Source organism: Hemiscyllium ocellatum, chromosome 3 (assembly GCF_020745735.1).
Source record: "Hemiscyllium ocellatum isolate sHemOce1 chromosome 3, sHemOce1.pat.X.cur, whole genome shotgun sequence".
Classification (NCBI taxonomy): domain Eukaryota; kingdom Metazoa; phylum Chordata; class Chondrichthyes; order Orectolobiformes; family Hemiscylliidae; genus Hemiscyllium; species Hemiscyllium ocellatum.
In genome coordinates, this window is record NC_083403.1 from 117,359,027 (window position 1) to 117,376,842 (window position 17,816).

Genomic DNA, 17,816 nt, shown 5'->3' on the forward strand with positions numbered 1-17,816 from the left:
TTTTGGATGTGCTGCAATACATTGGGAGGACCCAGAACAAGATATCATTCCCTCGCATTCCCTGAGGAAGAAGCCCGTTGGAAAAATCAAGATAAGTTAATCATAAAGTCAACAGCAGGAGCATCATGCTGCTGGATCCAAAGCAGGAAGTGACTCGATGACCAAAGTAGGTCAAAAAAGGCAAGAGCAACAGTACATTCATATATATTCTGCTGGACGTTCAATTCCCTGAACTACTTTCTTAAGTTATTCTAGTACATGACTCTTTCTCACTTGTTCAGATCTCTTTCTAAGCACTTCCTCATTATGCCATCTATCCATTCACTTTCCTGGCACTCAGCCTCAAATTTATGTGCTACCATTCTTTTTGCTCATAGCCACTTCAACAAATTCTTTGTTCATCAGGGAACATGTTACTGAAATCTCTAATAGGTATCTTCTTCCTTCTTTGCTGTAGAAAAGAACTCAAAAAACACAAGAAATGGAGAACTGGAGTTGGCTCTCCAACCATTGTTGAGTCTACAGCTGGAGTGTAAGAGGCACTGGAGGCTAGTGCAGCAAGAGCAGCTGGTGGAGTTAGGGAACAGCAGTAGACTGTTAGCACTGAAGTGTTTGGGACTCTAGAAGATCCCTTCAAGTAGGTGGAGAGGATTTACATGGGCATCACTGATGAAGTGCAGAATCATTAAGAAGCAGCAGAGATTGTGTTATGTACTGTCACACTTCTGAACACATTGTGGAATGATTGGAGGAATGTGCGCCTCAAATCTGACTGGCATTTTTTTTTCAGGCGAGTGCAATGATAGTCTTCTTCTGTAGACAAAGTATACAACTGCACGGTGAATCAAGTGTGGCCACTGAACCAGCGTAGGTGGAACAATTCTTATTTGGATTCTTATGGAATCAAAAACCTACAAAATGTTGGCAAACAACATTTCAACCATCATAGCAGAGATGTGAGCATCCTGCCTATACCTCTGCTGAAGTCACAGGGTTCAGCTCACCAAAACAATAAGGAAAGGAAGAGTAAATATACGTGCAAAGGTAAAATACTGAGGATTCTGAAAAAAATAAAACGTGAAAATGCTGGACTGGCAGGGTTTGTGGAGAGGGAAACAGAGTTAAAGTTTCAAGTCCGGTATGACTGTTCTTCAGAAATGTACTGTTAATGTGCACCAAATGAACAAACTCAGTTTCTTTCTATAAGTTACCTGCCCTGATGAGAGATGTCCAGAATTTTGCTTTTATACTATTAGTACATCAGGATAAATTTCAACGAATAATTGTACTGCTTGCAGCTGGGAGCCAGCAAGGAAGATAAATGGTCTCAGCTGTTTGAACTTATCTTTTGTTCCTTATGAGATCATCTGTACTAATTAATCACACTTTATTACATTCTAACAGTCCTACATGGGAAGAACAGGGACTTTCAGTTTCAATTTTAACTACTAAAAATGATTATACATTTAATTATCCTAGTACAGAAGCCAGGCTGTCACTTTACATTGAGACACTGCTGTTGTCTCTGCACAGAATACAAATTGAAGGTCTGGTATGTGACAGACAATTTCAATGGCACTAATATGAGAATACTCACCTGCTTGGTGAATCCACTTGAATGTTCCTTGCATTTGACAAAGGATGGTTTAATATACTGATACAAGTTAAATGTTAAGTCCCCAATATTATCCTGGCCAGGACAGTATAATTGTTTTGTAATTCCACACATTGAGCTATAAATAATAATTTGCATTAATTTAGCAACTTTCAAAAGAAAAACATGCTTGTGCACTCGTAGGCATATAATCAAGAAAATTAATACAAAATTAAAGATGGTGATATTTGAATGGGTCATCTATGTTGTGGTGAGAGGTTTGTTTTAAGGAGAGTCTTAACTGATGCAAGGTAGGGAAGAGGTAGAATGGTTGAGGTAGGGAATTCTGGAGTAAGTGGTCTTTTAGGTTGAAGGCAATGGTAGAGCAAATGGAGGAGCTGTGCACAAAAGACCATTGTCAGAGAATTGGGAAGTCTGGGGGAAGGCTAATAAGACAGAAAAGGCTGAGATCATGACAAATCTAAAAATGAGAAATTTAAACATGAGGCAAAGGTTAGTGGGACTTAATGGCAGGATACGATATGGCCTGTAAAACATTTAATCAGCTAAAATTTACACTGAAGAGAATGAAGGCTCATCTCCTGAGCACTAGAGTAGTCAAAACTGGAGGAGATACAGAATGAGGGCTTCAGCCACAAATGGGAGAAAATAGGGACAGAAGTGAGATTGTGGAAGTGGAACTAAACACTCTTTGTTATTGAGAGGCTATAATGTCACAAATCCTAGCTTAGGGTGAACAGGAGACAAAGGCTAAGAACAGTCTTGGTCATTATAGAATAGTGGTAAGGAAGGGTGATGGTTTCTGTGACAAGGATATAGAATTTAAATAATAATATCATCTAAGTTTTCCCAATGCTAAACTAGAGGAAATTTCAACTCCCAAAGAAGTTTCTTCAGTTTTACAAAGTTTAGGAGGTAATATTCTTTGAGATAGAAATAATCAGAATGGTGCCTTGGGCTTGCTCCTTACTTGGATTTAGGGCAATAAGAAAATAACTTGCACATAGAAAACAGAGAATCACTTCCAGGAAAGGAATAGAATAGTTCATATACATTAAACTATAAAATTATCTGTTTATAGAATCATAGCTATTAATTGGCACAGGGTGTATTTATGAACATGAGAGCTAAGAAGTCTACATAGAAAGCAAAGCTCTATTTGCTGACTCACTGCAGATGGAATGAGTTATTTTTTAAAATACAAACTAAAAACGCTGAAATGTTTAGCAGCTCTAAAACTCTGTAGAGACAAAAACAAGGTTAATGTTTCAAGTTAGTGATCTTTAATCACCGATCTGAAACATTGGTGGGGGTGGGATGGTTATGAAAGGTCATCAAATCCCAACAGTGTGGAAACAAGCCATTCCACACTGACCCTCAGAACAGCATTTCACCCAGACCCATACCTGTACCCTTTCCCTGTAACCCTACATTTCCCATGGCTAACGCACCTAACCTACATATTCCTGAACACTATGGGCAATTTTGCATGGCTAATCCATCTAACCTGCACATTTTTGGAGTACCCAGCAGAAACCCGCACATACACAGAAACTCCACATAGTTAGTTGCCTGAGGGTGGAATTTAGTCCGAGTCCGTGGCACTGTGGGGTAGCAGTGCTAACCATTGATCCACCATGCTGTCCTTAGAAGGTATTTTATTTAGATCTCCCAGTTCAACAAATAAGTCAAACTTCCACATATTTATGTCATGTATAAAGATTTGAGGCAGAATTTGCTGTAAAGTTAGCAAGAATGTCAGTTAAGTGTAAAGACTGCACCTGGAGTATTGCATATGATTTTGGTTGCCTTGATTGAAGAGAGATGTAATTGTACTGAAGAAAATTCAGAGGAGGTTCATTCGATTGATTCCAGAAATGAAGCTTATGAAGAAAGATTGAGCAGATTATACCTATTCTCTCTGGGGTTTAGAAGAATGATCGAAGATCTAATTGATGTATTTAAGATGCTAAAGGGCTTTGACAAAGACGGCATAGAAAGCATGTTTCTCATGTAGAACAATCTAGATCATGAGGTCACAGTTTTAGGATAAAGGGCAGCAGATTTAAAACAGCAATCAGGAAAAACTACTTCTCTTAAAGGTAGTGAATCTGTGGAATTCACTAGCCCAGAATGCAGAGCATTCTGGGACATTGACTAAATTTCAAGAGGAGATAGATAGATTTTTAATTAGTAAAGGGTTTTAAGGTTATGGAGAGCAGGCAGGAGAGTGGAGTTAAAGCTGAGATCAGCTATAATCATATCAAATGGCAGAGCAAGCTTGTGGGGTCAAACCGTCTTCTCCTGCTTCTAGTTCTCATGTTCTTAAATGTAAATCACAATGAAGAACAAGCATGGTAAAACTTCATTGTAGCTATCATAGAAAATAGTCCAAATCATTTCTACAGTCACAATGTTATATTGTACCTGCTTTAGAACTTTGCCACAGACATAGGTTGTGATACCCAGGACTGAGCCTTCTTTAGAGTTGGGGGAAAAATATTGTGCCTGTTCTTGCTAAAGATATTAGAAATGTTTTGTGTAGCCAGTTTGATAGCAGTGATAGGGTTTGGGAATCTCCCACCTTCCCTCTGCAAGATAACTTATCTCCTTTCTTAATTTGTTTGCAAAAGAAGCTGCTTAAAATGAAAAAAGACAAAATTCTGTCCCTCACTAAATCTGGACCAAGGAGTCATCTTGGCTTCAACTCCAGCCTGAACCAGCAGGTGAGACTCAGTACTACAGGTTTTGTGCAAGATAAAAGTGGTTAGTCGTTCAAAGTTAACTGTAAATTGGGGTGCACAAACTAATAGACCAAGGTGTTCCTTACACCCTGATGCCAAATGCCTTACAGGCTAGACAGAGAATCCTTTCCCAGAGGACCATGGAGAGAACTCTGCCTTGAGGTGGTCCTACCATATACGGATCTTACCCGATCATGTGACCTTGCTGTTAGATGCCTTCTGAAATGACTGGGACTTCCGCTAAAACAAAGGGAAGAAATCAGTTCTACAAAAATGAAACACCAGTTCAAATACCTGTTGAGGATCTGATGGAGGAGGCCATAATTGAAGATGACATTGACGGGATGCAGTCATCGTCCTGGGAATATCCCGCTTGAATGGCACGCAGATAACTGTGACTTCGTGTGCGAAAACAGCCAGGAAGATCTAAAGCATCCACTGCCTGTGATTCAATTTCTCCGAAAACAGACTCACAAACTGATTCAAACTGTCCATTCACCTCAGCTTCACTGACCTGAGAAACCAAATCAACAACAAAACACAAACTATCAGTTGAAAGCACTTTATTTCCCTCTTACTTTGGAAACACAGAAACACGGATAGCCTGGCCATAATTAAATAGTTAAATAGCTGCCTTTGGCTAATGAAAACCAGGCTGGCCCTCAGGATATTACATGGATTTTAACTGATACTTATGGAATATAATGTTTTACTTTGCATCAGAACAAAATTTCTCATGTTTCTGCCACTTTTTATCCCCACCTTAAACTTCAGTAAGCTTGTAACGTAAGGTAATTTGCGAGATAAATAGTTTTCTGTATTTTTACTGAATGCAAATAGGAGATGTGACTGACAACAATAATAATGTGCATACATTATCCAGCGTATTTTCCACATTTACATCTTGAGCAACGGTGGAGATCATTGAAACCCTGTAATCAAATATTGCAGTGAGTTTGGTTCAGCGGTCTCTCCCCAGTGGAGTTGCCCTAGTGTAGCATTCCGGTTTCAGAGCCTGCTGGAGAGAGGCCACCACTGTAATCAGTGAACCCCAGACACTGCCCTGAGTAACTGAGTAAAGGAAAAGGGCCTCTCCACATGTCAACCTTTCCTCATAAGACAACTAACTAATTCCAGTTATTCATCTGGTAAATATTTTGAACTCTTTCAAATGCATTTAAATTAGGAGACCAATTCTGTCCACTTTACACCAGATGTGATCTCACCAATGCCGTACATAACTGAAACATGACCTCCCTACTGTCCAGGTCCCGTTTATTACCTATCACTAATTTTTCAGCGGGCACGGTGGCACAGTGGTTAGCACTGCTGCTTCACTGCGCCTGAGACCCAGGTTCAATTCCTGACTCAGGCGACTGACTGTGTGGAGTTTGCACACTCTCCCCGTGTCTGCGTGGGTTTCCTCCGGGTGCTCCAGTTTCCTCCCACAGTCCAAAGATGTGCGGGTCAGGTGAATTGGCCATGCTAAATTGCCCATAGTGTTAGGTAAGAGGTAAATGTAGGGGTATGGGTGGGTTGCGCTTCGGCGGGTTGGTGTGGACTTGTTGGGCCGAAGGGCCTGTTTCCACACTGTAAGTAATCTAATCTAATTAAGTGTCAACAACATTGCTGTGGGTCTGGAGTCACATGTTGGCCAGTCCAGGTAAGGATGGCAATTTCTTTCCCTAAAGGACATTAGTGAACCAGATGGGTTTTTCCAATATAAGAAAATGATTTCATGGTCATCATTAGATTCCTAAATGCAGATATTGAATTCAAATTCCAACATGATAGGGTTTGAACCCGGATCTGCAGAACATTACTGGGATTTGTGGATTAATAGTTTATCGATAATACCACTGGACCATCATGTCCCCATATAAGATACAATATTCCATTAAGTTTCTTAATTGGTTGCTGTAGCTGCTTAGTAACTGTTGTGATTCATGTACCAGATCACCCAGATCCACGTGCAGCTCAGTCCTCTGAAATCTCTCCCCATTTTTATAATACGTTTCATTATTCTTCTTCTGGTCAAAGTGGATAATTTCACATTTTCACACATTACACTTCATTTGCCATGTATTTCCTCGCTCACCTAACCTATCTATAATCCCCTTGCTGTACACTTCACAACGTACATTCCAGCCTATCTTTGTGTGAATAGCAAACTTAACAACTATACTTTGGTCCCTTCACTATATTCTGTTCAATCTGCTCATCTTTGCACAATTCAACATTTTCTTTAAATCTTGTTCAATGTTCTACATGTATCTCTAAAAAGTATATGTACATCTTGTCAAATCAAGGGGAGTCACTCAGACTTTGCTTTGTTTGTTAATGGTTTCAAACATAATTGAGCCAACCAAGCTTCGTTAGACTCAAGATTATTGTATTTTGCCTCAGTTCCTGTTTCAATAACAAGATAAAAATTCGGAGGTTTTGCCCTGTAAGTCAATGAGTGAGAATAAAGGTAATTTCAGTAATTTAAAACAGCCCACCTAAACTCAGTGGAATTGATTTGATTAGACTTCAATGATGCAGCACAGATCAAAGCCATTTGGGTCTTTGGTAAAGCTAAATAATCAATTCTAATCCCCTGCTCTTTCCAATAGTCCTGTATAGTTTTTTTTCCCTTCAACTATTTATCCAATTAACTTTGAATGTTACCTTTGAATCTGCTTGAATGAAGCCCTCAGACAATAAATTACACTTACCATTTGTTGAATTTTCACCATATGTTGCTAACCTTTTTATTGTTCATTAGATTTCCTAGTTCTGTATCATTAACAAACTTTGAAATCAAGGCCTGTATTCCCAGGATCCAGACCATTAAACATGGATACATAGAGAACAGAAACAGAAGTAGGCCATTTGGCCCTGCTCTATCATTCAGTATGTGTATGGCTGATCATCCAACTCTGTACTCTGTTCCTGCTTTTACTTCAATTCCCTTTGATTCCTTTAGCACTAAACAATTTATATTTAAATATATCAATTGAACAGTTGGTCTAATAACAGTACCTGGGGCTTTAAAAATGTGTACTTCCCTCTAGTCTGCTAAATTCCATTCACACTATTCAAAAAGAAGAACATTGCAAATGTTGAAAAACTGAAAAAAAACAGAAAAGAGGAAGCTATTCAGTAGGTCAGGCGGTATCTGAGGAGATCTCACTGACTTGAAATGTTAAATCTGTTTGCTTCCAAAGATGCAGCCTGACCTACTGAATATTTTCAACTTTTACTGTTTTCAGTTACACCACTTCTTGTTTTCTGTCATTTAACCAGTTTGTATCTGTGCTGCCACTGTCCATTCAATGTTGCTAATACATCTATTATGTAGTACTTTGTCAAACATCTTTTGATAGTCCATATTCACAACATCAAGCACACTAAGCTTATGCCTAAATACACTGAGCAATATTGGTTTCATCTTTACAACTGAAGTCAAACTCAAAAACAGAAATGTAAGGCATTGGATTAAATTATCAGGATTCAATCCCATCAAAGTATACAGTCTTCTATTAATAGCTGTGTAGTGGTAAATAAAGACATTTTATTTAACGAAATTCACTGTAATATATTAAATTTTTAAAAAATCTTTGCTTGCTTTTCATTCTTTAAATCATCATTCATGACTTGGCACAGTGCTAGCTGTAGTATTTGTTATGGTGATTGTGGTTCAGAGATTGAATTGATTTGGCTGAAACCAAATTAAGTCACAAAACAGACCAGACATTTCAAGTACAACTCTCCCCATCATTATGACAAATTTAAATGATCCTACATTACAGTACAGGGTATCTGGCTCACAATAAAGTTTCACTTAACACTTGCATTGGAAATATCTTATAATATCAAGAATTCCTCACGAATACAAGTTTTGTGAGAGATTTCCTTCTTAGTCAGTACCAATGTGCTCTCCGAGAGTGAAGTTGCCTTAATGTGTATGATCCTTGATGTTTCTTGGATTGAGACATTTCTCTAAAGACAGCACTCTATTTCATAAGACTATTACTTAATCATCCAACTTTGACAATGTTGCAGATTTCGCAAGGATACTGAAAGTGTTTGTCAAAACTCAATTCTAAGCTTGTCATTATAAGTAAGAAATTTCCACTTGGTCTATTTTCCAGGTTAATCAAATTGGCTAAAAGCTTTCCAATTATACCAACTCTCTTGGATGGATGTTAAGATGAAGGACCTGGCAGGTAATCAATATGCTTATTGATGACCATTTTCTACTTGGTGGATAACATAATGTTTTCATTTTTACAGTCACTCTAAGAAAAAGGAATTATTTTAAGATTTCACTATTTAGACAATAAAATGCAAAATTATAACAAGGTTTTAATTGCTTTTAGAAAAAAGCAAGACTGGCTTAGTAAAACGATAATGTGGAGGTGCTGGTGTTGGACTGGGGCGGACAATCAGAAGTCACATGACACCAGGTTATAGTCCAACAGGTTTATCTGAAATCACAAACGTTTGGAGCACTGCTCCTTCATCAGGTGAAGTCTTCACCTGATGAAGGAGCAGCACTCCGAAAGCTTGTGACTTCAAATAAACCTGTTGGACTATAAACTGGTGTCATGTGACTTCTGATTGTCCGCCCCAGTCCAACACCAGCACCTCCACATTATCGTGTGACTTCTGACTTTATTAAAATTGAAGCATGCTTTTCATTTAATCCAGTAGAACCAGCTAATCTGGGTAAATTGAAATCCCCATGGTTCTTGCTGAGTGACGTGTTAGCAAATATAAACACTTTTAGCAAGATTGGTGCAATGACATGTCATTACAATCAACAATTATTGGATCTGCATTTGTAAGTATTTAAATAAAGGATCACTTACATATCTTAAAGTTAAAAAATGCTAAATTTCATTTTGCTAATGAAATCTGATTTTTAGTACATAATGACACATTGTTGTATTGTTCGAGGCTTTTCCTTCACAGTTTTAATTTTGCTCATTTATTATCTCTCGTTTGAGTTGGATTGGGGCTGGGAATGGCTTTTGATGTTGTCTACATAAAAATGCTGACATTGAGAAGACTATTTTTCTGTGGGCTAGGCCTCACCTGACTGACACAGCTAGCTTGGCTCAGCGTGCTCACAGCTCTCATATAGCTCTGATTTCTTGAGCGAAACTTGGGAGAGTTCTCATTGGTGGCAGGATCTAGACTGTGGTTGATGGTCACTTCAATTGCAGATTGTAGGTAGTTCTGGCTGCAATGAAAAAGAAAGCATGTTTGATCCAGAAAGTCAGAGAAGGAAAGAGTGAAAAAGACATTGTTCATGACCGTGGGTCATCCCAAAACACTTTACAACCAATGAAGTACTTCTGAAGTGTAGTCATGGTTGTAATGCAATTTTGCAACGCAATGAAATTGAATGAGAATATTTACAGTAAATGCCGAATTCAATTCAACCAGGGAAAGTAAAACCTATGCCAGATTTCTTTACTTGACAGGTTTGTGTAGTTTTACAAAAAACAACTGGATCCATTTATTTTCTTTATTATCACTGAATAAAATATAAATTATTGCATTTCTTAAACAAATATGTTTGCTTCCTTTTTCCTGCTACTTCAAGAAATTGTCGGATGATACTTGGAAGCATCAACATCTGTATAAAATTCAAATCATTACCAACAACTCAGACTGTATAATTATTTTGGATATTCGCTGTTGATGTAATTGCATTATTTACAAAGTAAAGTATACGAACAATAACCACATTCTGAGTTTGCACAAGGGGAGATAACATAAATAAAGTTGGAGCATATCCTTGCTCTGATGGCTAACACAAGTGTGTGAAAACAGAGGAAACTTCTCCAGATCATTTCAGGAGCAACTGTTATCCCATTGAGCAGGTAACCATCCTTTAAATTCCCATTACACTACTGAGCCACGATAAACTGGCGAAAAGTTGTGGCCCTAACTAAATGTTGCAATTCTCAGACTTGTGTTCAAGTTCTTCTATTGTCTAACCCCTTCCAATTTCCAAACCTTTGGAAAACTCAGTGTTGCTGTAATGCTGTTCTATGACCCAGACTTTCTTTGCACCACCACTGGGGTCATGTTTTCAGTTATCTAGGCTTTAAGGTTCAGAATTCCCTTCCGAAGTCTCCTTTCCTCTCCATCTCTCTTTCCTTTTGAAAAAGTACTTCATAAAATCTATTTCTTTGACAAAGCTTTTCTTAATTTAATTGAATATGTCACTCAAAGTTAATGTTTCTCTGATTCAGTTTCTGTGGTGTACCTTTGAGTTGTTTTACCATGTAAAAAGGCAGTATAATATTAAAATAATATAATATTTAAATTTAGGTAAATGGGCAGTACAAAGGTGTTCTTGTACACCCAGTCAATGAAGGTAAGCAGGTAGTGAAGAAGGCTAATAGCATGCTGGCCTTCATAACAAGAGGGATTGAGTATAGAAGCAAAGAGGTTCTTCTGCAGCTGTATAGGGCCCTGGTGAGACCACACCTGGAGTATTGTGTGCAGTTCTGGTCTCCAAATTTGAGGAAAGACATTCTGGCTATTGAGGGAGTGCAGCGTAGGTTCACGAGATCAATTCCTGGAATGGTGGGACTACCTTACACTGAAAGACTGGAGCGACTGGACGTATACCCTTGAGTTTAGAAGACTGGGAGGGGATCTGATTGAGACATATAAGATTATACTCTTGAGTTTAGAAGACTGAGAGAGGATCTGATTGAGGCATATAAGATTATTAAAGGATTGGACACTCTGGAGGCAGGAAACATGTGTCTGCTGATGGGTGAGTGCCGAACCAGAGGACACAGCTTAAAAATACAGGGTAGACCATTTAGGACAGAGATGAGGAGAAACTTCGTCACCAAGAGAGTGGTGGCTGTGTGGAATGCTCTGCCTCAGAGGGCAGTGGAGGCCCAGTCTCTGGATTCATTTAAGAAAGAATTGGATAGAGCTCCCAAGGATAGTGGAATCAAGGGTTATGGAGATAAGGTAGGAACAGGATACTGATTAAGGATGATCAGCCATGATCATATTGAATGGTGGTGCAGGCTCGAAGGACAAATGACCTACTCCTGCACCTATCGTCTATTAGAAGTTTTTGTTGCTATTGTTGAAATGATGAGTAAATTTAATGCTCAGTTCTAGTGTTCCTGAGGCCACCCTTCTGAAAGATGCCTTCTCTATTTGTCAAATACCCATCTGTTTCATCAGCTTAGACTCTGATCATACAAATCAGGGCCGTACAACATAGTTAGAATTCCAACTGTAGATCTAAGGGCTATATAGTCAAAGTATTGGCCATGCAGGTTGTGATAAGGTATTCTGGCATTGTCCCTTCAAAAACAGCCGCAAAACCTTTTAAACTTATATTTAATGAATCCAGAAGGGAGCCTGATGTTTATTGCCAGGCGACTTGGTAAACACTTTATGGCCCTGAAGTTTATTTGTACATGCCTCATTCCTCCTCCACCCCTCCCCCACCACACATTCCCCACCCTCACTGCCAAACAACATCAAAAACTGTATGGCAAAAGCTCTTTCACATGTCTTTTATTTTATACTTTTGTTTTCTGCTTTACTGTTATTTTATAAAATTAGAAAGATAATGAAAGAAGTTGCTATGCACCATTGCTTGGTTTGATTCTTATAACATTCACTGATGCTTTTCAAGATACTGGGATTGAATTGAACCACATGCTGCAAATTGATCTCAAACCAAACAGGCACATCACTACTAGTTTCTGTCAAAGTCAGTACAGACTACAAATTCCATTTTTAAGTTGCTTTCAAGCTTCCTCAGGGGGCATTAATTACGTAAATCAATCAGCAATTCCCAGGTATTCAAAGTGAAAGCTTACTGTGTTGTTTGCAAAAAGAATATCAGTGTAACACATCACCAATTTTACAAGGGAGAGGAATGGCAAAGCCCCAAACCCTTACATTCAACCGGTTTTCAGAGAAATGAGGACAAACCACAAATCCCTATACTCATGTTTGTTTTCCTATTTAAAATATTTTATTAAACAAATTACAAAACAGTTTACAAGAAACAGTTAACATTTACAGCTGTATACAACAGCAATTTTACAAGGGAGAGGAGCAGCAAAGCTAGGTCCCAAACCCTACCATTCAACCAGTTTTCAGGGAAATGAGGACAAACCTCAAATCCCTTTGCTCCTGTTTATATTATCAGCCAGGGCTTCCTGATCGGATCAGATTAACATCCCCAATCAGGGAATCCAGGCTGATCTCATTCCAATTACCACACAGCCAACTGTTAATAGTTTGAATAAAGCAATTGATGGCTGAGTAGAATCTCAAAAATAGTGAAAGATCAGCTATCAGTCAACACTTTCAAATACCAAACATACAGTTGAGTTGAACATGAAGGTAAAGATGAAAGCCAAGGGGAAATTCACACAATCATTTCCAGATTTCACTATTGCAAAATGTAGACTAGCTCTTTATCGAGTAGATAATAAATTCCGTTGTGTTATGTTGCATTAACGCTGTGCTAAATGGGATGAGAAGAATTGGAAACTCAAAACATGGAATCAATGAAGCACTGACAGCCATCAGCAGCAGCAAAATGGTATACAATACAATCTGTAACATATTGGCTTGGCATATTCCCCACTTCACCATTACCATCAAGCCGGGAGATTAATTCATTCAATGAACATATTTAATATGTATGAGGTCATCCAGCAGAGGCATCAGACACACCTAAAAAGCTGGAAATGCTGGAAGGCAGGGCTATTTGAATGCAAAACAGCTGAAACAGCATGCATAAATAGCTGTGTGATCCCATAACCAACAGGTATAAGATCTGCAGTCCTGCCTCATCCGATCATGATTGCTCATGGATAAATAAATAGCTAAGAGGAGGTGGAAACTCTATAAATATTCTCATTATTGAAGAGACTCATACATCAGTCCAAAAGACGGGACGGAAATATTTGCTCTCATGTTCAGCCAGAAGTGCCAAGCATACGATCCATCTTGGTCTCCTCCCGAGGTTCCCAACTTCACAGATGCCAGTCTTTGACCAATTTGACACTCCAATTGATATATAATGCAGAGACTCCGGGCCCTGACAACACATTCTGGCAAAAGCACTGAAGACTTGTGTGCCCTAATAAATCATGCTCCTTGCCAAGCTGTTCCAGTACAGCTAAAACATTGGCATCTACTTAACAATGTGGAAAGTTGCACAAAAAGCAGAACAAAATCAATCTGGCCAAACATTGCCCCATTAGCCCACTGTGCACCACTAGCAAAGTTTTTGAAAAGTTAATAAAAGTGCTACCGAGCAGCACTTGCAAAGGAATAATCTGCTCGCTTACATTTAGTTTGGCCATATGGCCATGGCATTTTTGGTCTGAACATGGACAAAGGAGTTGAATTAGAGAGGTGAAGTGAGAGTGATTGCCTTTGAGATCAAGGCAGCATTTGACTGAGTATGGCACGAAAGAGTCCTAGCAAAACTAGAGTCAATGGGAATCAGGGGAAAACTCACTGTCAGTTGGAATCATACCTGACTCAAAGGAAGATGGTTACAGTAGTTGGAGATCAATCATCTCAGCTCCATGACATCAATACAGAGTTCAGCAGAGTAGTATTCCTGGCCTAACCATCTTCAGCTACTTCATGAATGAGCTTTGTTCTGTCATAAGATCAGAAATGGGGATGTTCGCTGATGATTGTGCAATGTTCAGCATCATTCTCAATATCGCAGTCATTGAAGTAGTAAATCTTCTGCATATAGGAAGACCTGGACACATCCAAACTTGGCTGGATAAGTAGCAAGTAAAATATGCCATGCAAATGCTAAGCAATGACCACCTCCAAAAAAAGAGAATCTAATCAACAACCCATGACAATCAATGGCATCATATTCGCTGAATCCTTTGCTGTCAACATAATGGGTGTAACTATTAACCAGATCAATACCTGTGTCTACAAGAGTAGGCCAGACGTTAGGAATTCTATGGTGAGAAACTAATCTCGTCTCTCCAAAGTCTGTCCACCATCTGCAAGGTATATGTCATAACTGTGACAGAATATTCTCCACTTGCCTGGATGAGTGCAGCACCAACAGCATTCAAGAAGCTTGACACCATCCAGGACAAAACAGCCTTCTTGATTAGTATCCCATTAAACACCTTCAACATTCATTCTTTTCACCCGACAAATTGTTGCATCATTGCATACTATCTAAAAGGTGCACTGCAGTAATGCAACATGGATTTTTACACAGCATTTTTCAAAGCCATGGTTTCAAAGCAGATGTATGAAAAGACCACCACCTGTAACTTCTCCTCTAATTTGCATGCCATTCAGACATGGAAATGTAACATTATTCTTTCACTATTGCTGGGTTAAAATCCTGAAACTATTTCCTTAACAGCACTGTTGGTGTACCAACACCCCAAGAACTGCAACAGGTCTTCTACAAAACAGCTGACCACAGAATTTATAGCCAAAGGAGTCCAGTGTCATGGAGATGTAATACAGTAAACAATCTTAGATTAAAACTTTCATTTTTTATAATGGGACATGCTGGTTTCTGTTCTTTATTACATTTTCAAGATAGCTCAGCTTTTTAAACAATAGGCGTGAAGTCTGTGTCCCAAAGCTATGTCAGACTGAAAAAACCCTCTGTATAGTTTTACAGAGTTTTACATGGATTCATGCAGTTTTTGAGCAAAATAAAATATAATTCTGCAAAAACAAATTCATCCCATAAGCTTACATGTGTGCACTAGTAACTAGTTGGAAGTAGGAGCGACAGACTGAGTGTGCATGTGAATGTGAGTGCACATGATAAAGTGTGTGTATATATGCGTGTGCGTAAGCTTGGTTAAGTGTGTGTGTGTGTGTGAGTGTGATGGGGTATGTGTGAGGGTGTGCATGTGTTGGTCTGAGTGCGGGGGTTGCATGTGTATGCACATGAGAGAGAGCTTCTGTATAAGGGATCGTCTGCGTGAATATGTAGGAGTATGTACGTGTGGGTGTGTGTGTGCATGTGTGCGCATGTGTGTATCACGTAGTGGGGTCACCTGTGTTGTGACATGAATCCAAGGTTCCAGTTGAGGCCATTCCCTCAGGTACTGAACTGTGCTATCAGCCTCTGCTCAGCCACTCTGCGTTATTGCTTGTCCCAAAGTCCACCTGGGAGGATGGTTACCCAAAGATCCGAGGCCGAAAGTCCTGGACCACTGAAGTGTTCCCCGACTGGGAGGGAACACTCCTGCCTGGTGATTGCTGTGCGGTGTCCATTCATCTGTTGTTGTAGCATCTGCTCAATATCACCAAAGTACCATGCCTCAATGTACCATTATAAAAGATGGAAATTTTATTCTAAGATTGTTTACTGTATCACATCTGCAAGACACTGAGCATGATCTTAACCTCCACAACCACCTGATGAAGGAACGGCGCTCCAAAAGCTCGTGCTTCCAAATAAATCTGTTGAACTATAACCTGCTGTTGTGTGATTTTTAACTTTGTCCACCCCAGTCCAACACTGGCACCTCCAAGTTATGGCAATACAAATTGCAATCTTCTGACAAATGATGCTAAAATATGGGAAACGTAAACAATGTGCACTGTGCTCAAGACAGTATTACATGATCCTCCTCCTCCTGAGAATATCTTGAAAGGAAAAGTACAACCTGTGACCAGATGACGTTAAATCCATGTATTCACCTCTATGAACTACTCACTGAAATGTATTTACTTTGCACATCCAAATGAGTCACAATACACATAACTATCTATTATAATGAACCAGTGATTCTTGTACAATTTTAAACAGTATTCATCGTAATTCATCAGAATACGTGAAACGTATGTGTTGCCCTGTGTCCTAAACTGAAATTGAAATGACCAAAAGTAAAGCCTTAAAATTGACAGTAAAATCCTACACACATGCAAATATTATTTTCTGAGAAAGAAAACCATCTTAATTCTAGTTTGAACCAGCACTGAGTGTTTTCCAAAGGGATCCCCATACAAATGTAATATAGTATAAGAAATAGAAGCAGAAAAAGACCATATTGCTCTGCCATTCAATAAGACTGCAGTTGATTTTGGGATTCAGCCTCACCGTTCATTCTCTGAGCTATCAAAAATCTATTTATTACAACCTTAACCATCTTCAGTGATGGCACATGCACAGTCTGCTGAGACAGAGAATTCCAAAGGTTCACAACCCATTGACTAAAGAAAGTTATTCTCATCTTAGTCCTAAATGTCTGACCCTTATCTTAAAAATATGTCCTCTTGTTTTAGATTTTTTGAGCAGGGAAATCAATGGGTTAAGTTTCCCCACTGCAGTGGTGGAGGCTGGTATTTAATCAGAGAGCAAGTGGGACTCTGCCAAATACCTGCCACCACCCCACAAATTTGTAATGGGAAGACCCTGTTGATGGTCGTCCCTCCCTGCTGGCGATAGAGTCTCCTAACTAAGCAACTGATATCCAATCTTGGCTTTGTTGCACCATTACTGGCATTAATCAATCAGCAGGTGTGGTGGTGAGATGGTATTAATGGGATTGAAGTGAATGGTGTTCACCATGCAGCATGTTTAATGACTAAACCCTAACATTGGTTGCTTGCTGATTTCCAGGAATAATCTCTCCATCAAAGCCACTCAGTTGCCCAACCAATGGACAGCGCATCAGAAACAGTGGTTACTGCTGAGAGTGTCCCTATCCTCACTGCTGACTCTCCTACACTCTCCTTTTCTCTACCCCCATCTCGTAAATAGGCTCTATAATCACTAATCTTTTACCTGAGATCCAGAAAACATCTTTCAGGCTGTTTTCACTTATGCAACACTACTGGAGATGTAGTGGCTGCTCTGATTAAAAATGCACCAGTTTCTGATTGACCAGTAGCTCCCTAAAGGTGGGATTACCACCACAACTTTCTGGTCCCTTGGAAAGGCACTTTACTGCCCTGCTTCCTGCACATTAGTGGTGAGCCTTTCTGAGAATGGTAGCACAGGGACATTTCAGCCTCTATCTCAGTGTCCATCTTGTCACCCTTCTTCTGAACCTTGAAAGTTATAATGATGCTATCTCTCATTCTTCTAAGTTCAGAGAATGTAGACCAAAGTTTCGCAGCCTCTTACAAGATAACCCTCTTATCCAAGGGATCAATCTAGTGAACTATAACTGCACTGTTTCCACTGCAATAATCCTTAAATATTGAGAGTAAACTGCACCACAATATTCTAGGTATGATCTCACCAAATACTCATACAAAACTGTAGCAAGACCTCTTTTCTCATGTGCCCAAAACCCCTTACAATAAAGGCCAACATGTCATTTGCTTTCCTACTTTCTTGCCACAACTATATGCTAACTTGAACAAATACATTTAAGTCTCTCAAAACATCAACATTTATAAATTCACACCTTATCAAAGAAAAACTCTTATTCTATTCT

At 39.2% G+C, this 17,816-nt stretch overlaps 1 protein-coding gene across 1 annotated transcript in view; it reads right to left on the reverse strand.

The window, feature by feature from the left end:
• Window positions 1-17,816, reverse strand: part of dlgap2a (discs, large (Drosophila) homolog-associated protein 2a) — a 142,708-nt gene that overhangs the window by 67,329 nt on the left and 57,563 nt on the right. The window contains exons 3-5 of the mRNA XM_060821612.1: window positions 9,442-9,589; window positions 4,654-4,873; window positions 4,043-4,045 (exon numbers count right to left, since the gene is read on the reverse strand). Of these exons, the coding sequence (XP_060677595.1) occupies window positions 4,043-4,045; window positions 4,654-4,873; window positions 9,442-9,589 (371 nt within the window). The remainder of the gene's footprint in view (window positions 1-4,042; window positions 4,046-4,653; window positions 4,874-9,441; window positions 9,590-17,816) is intronic.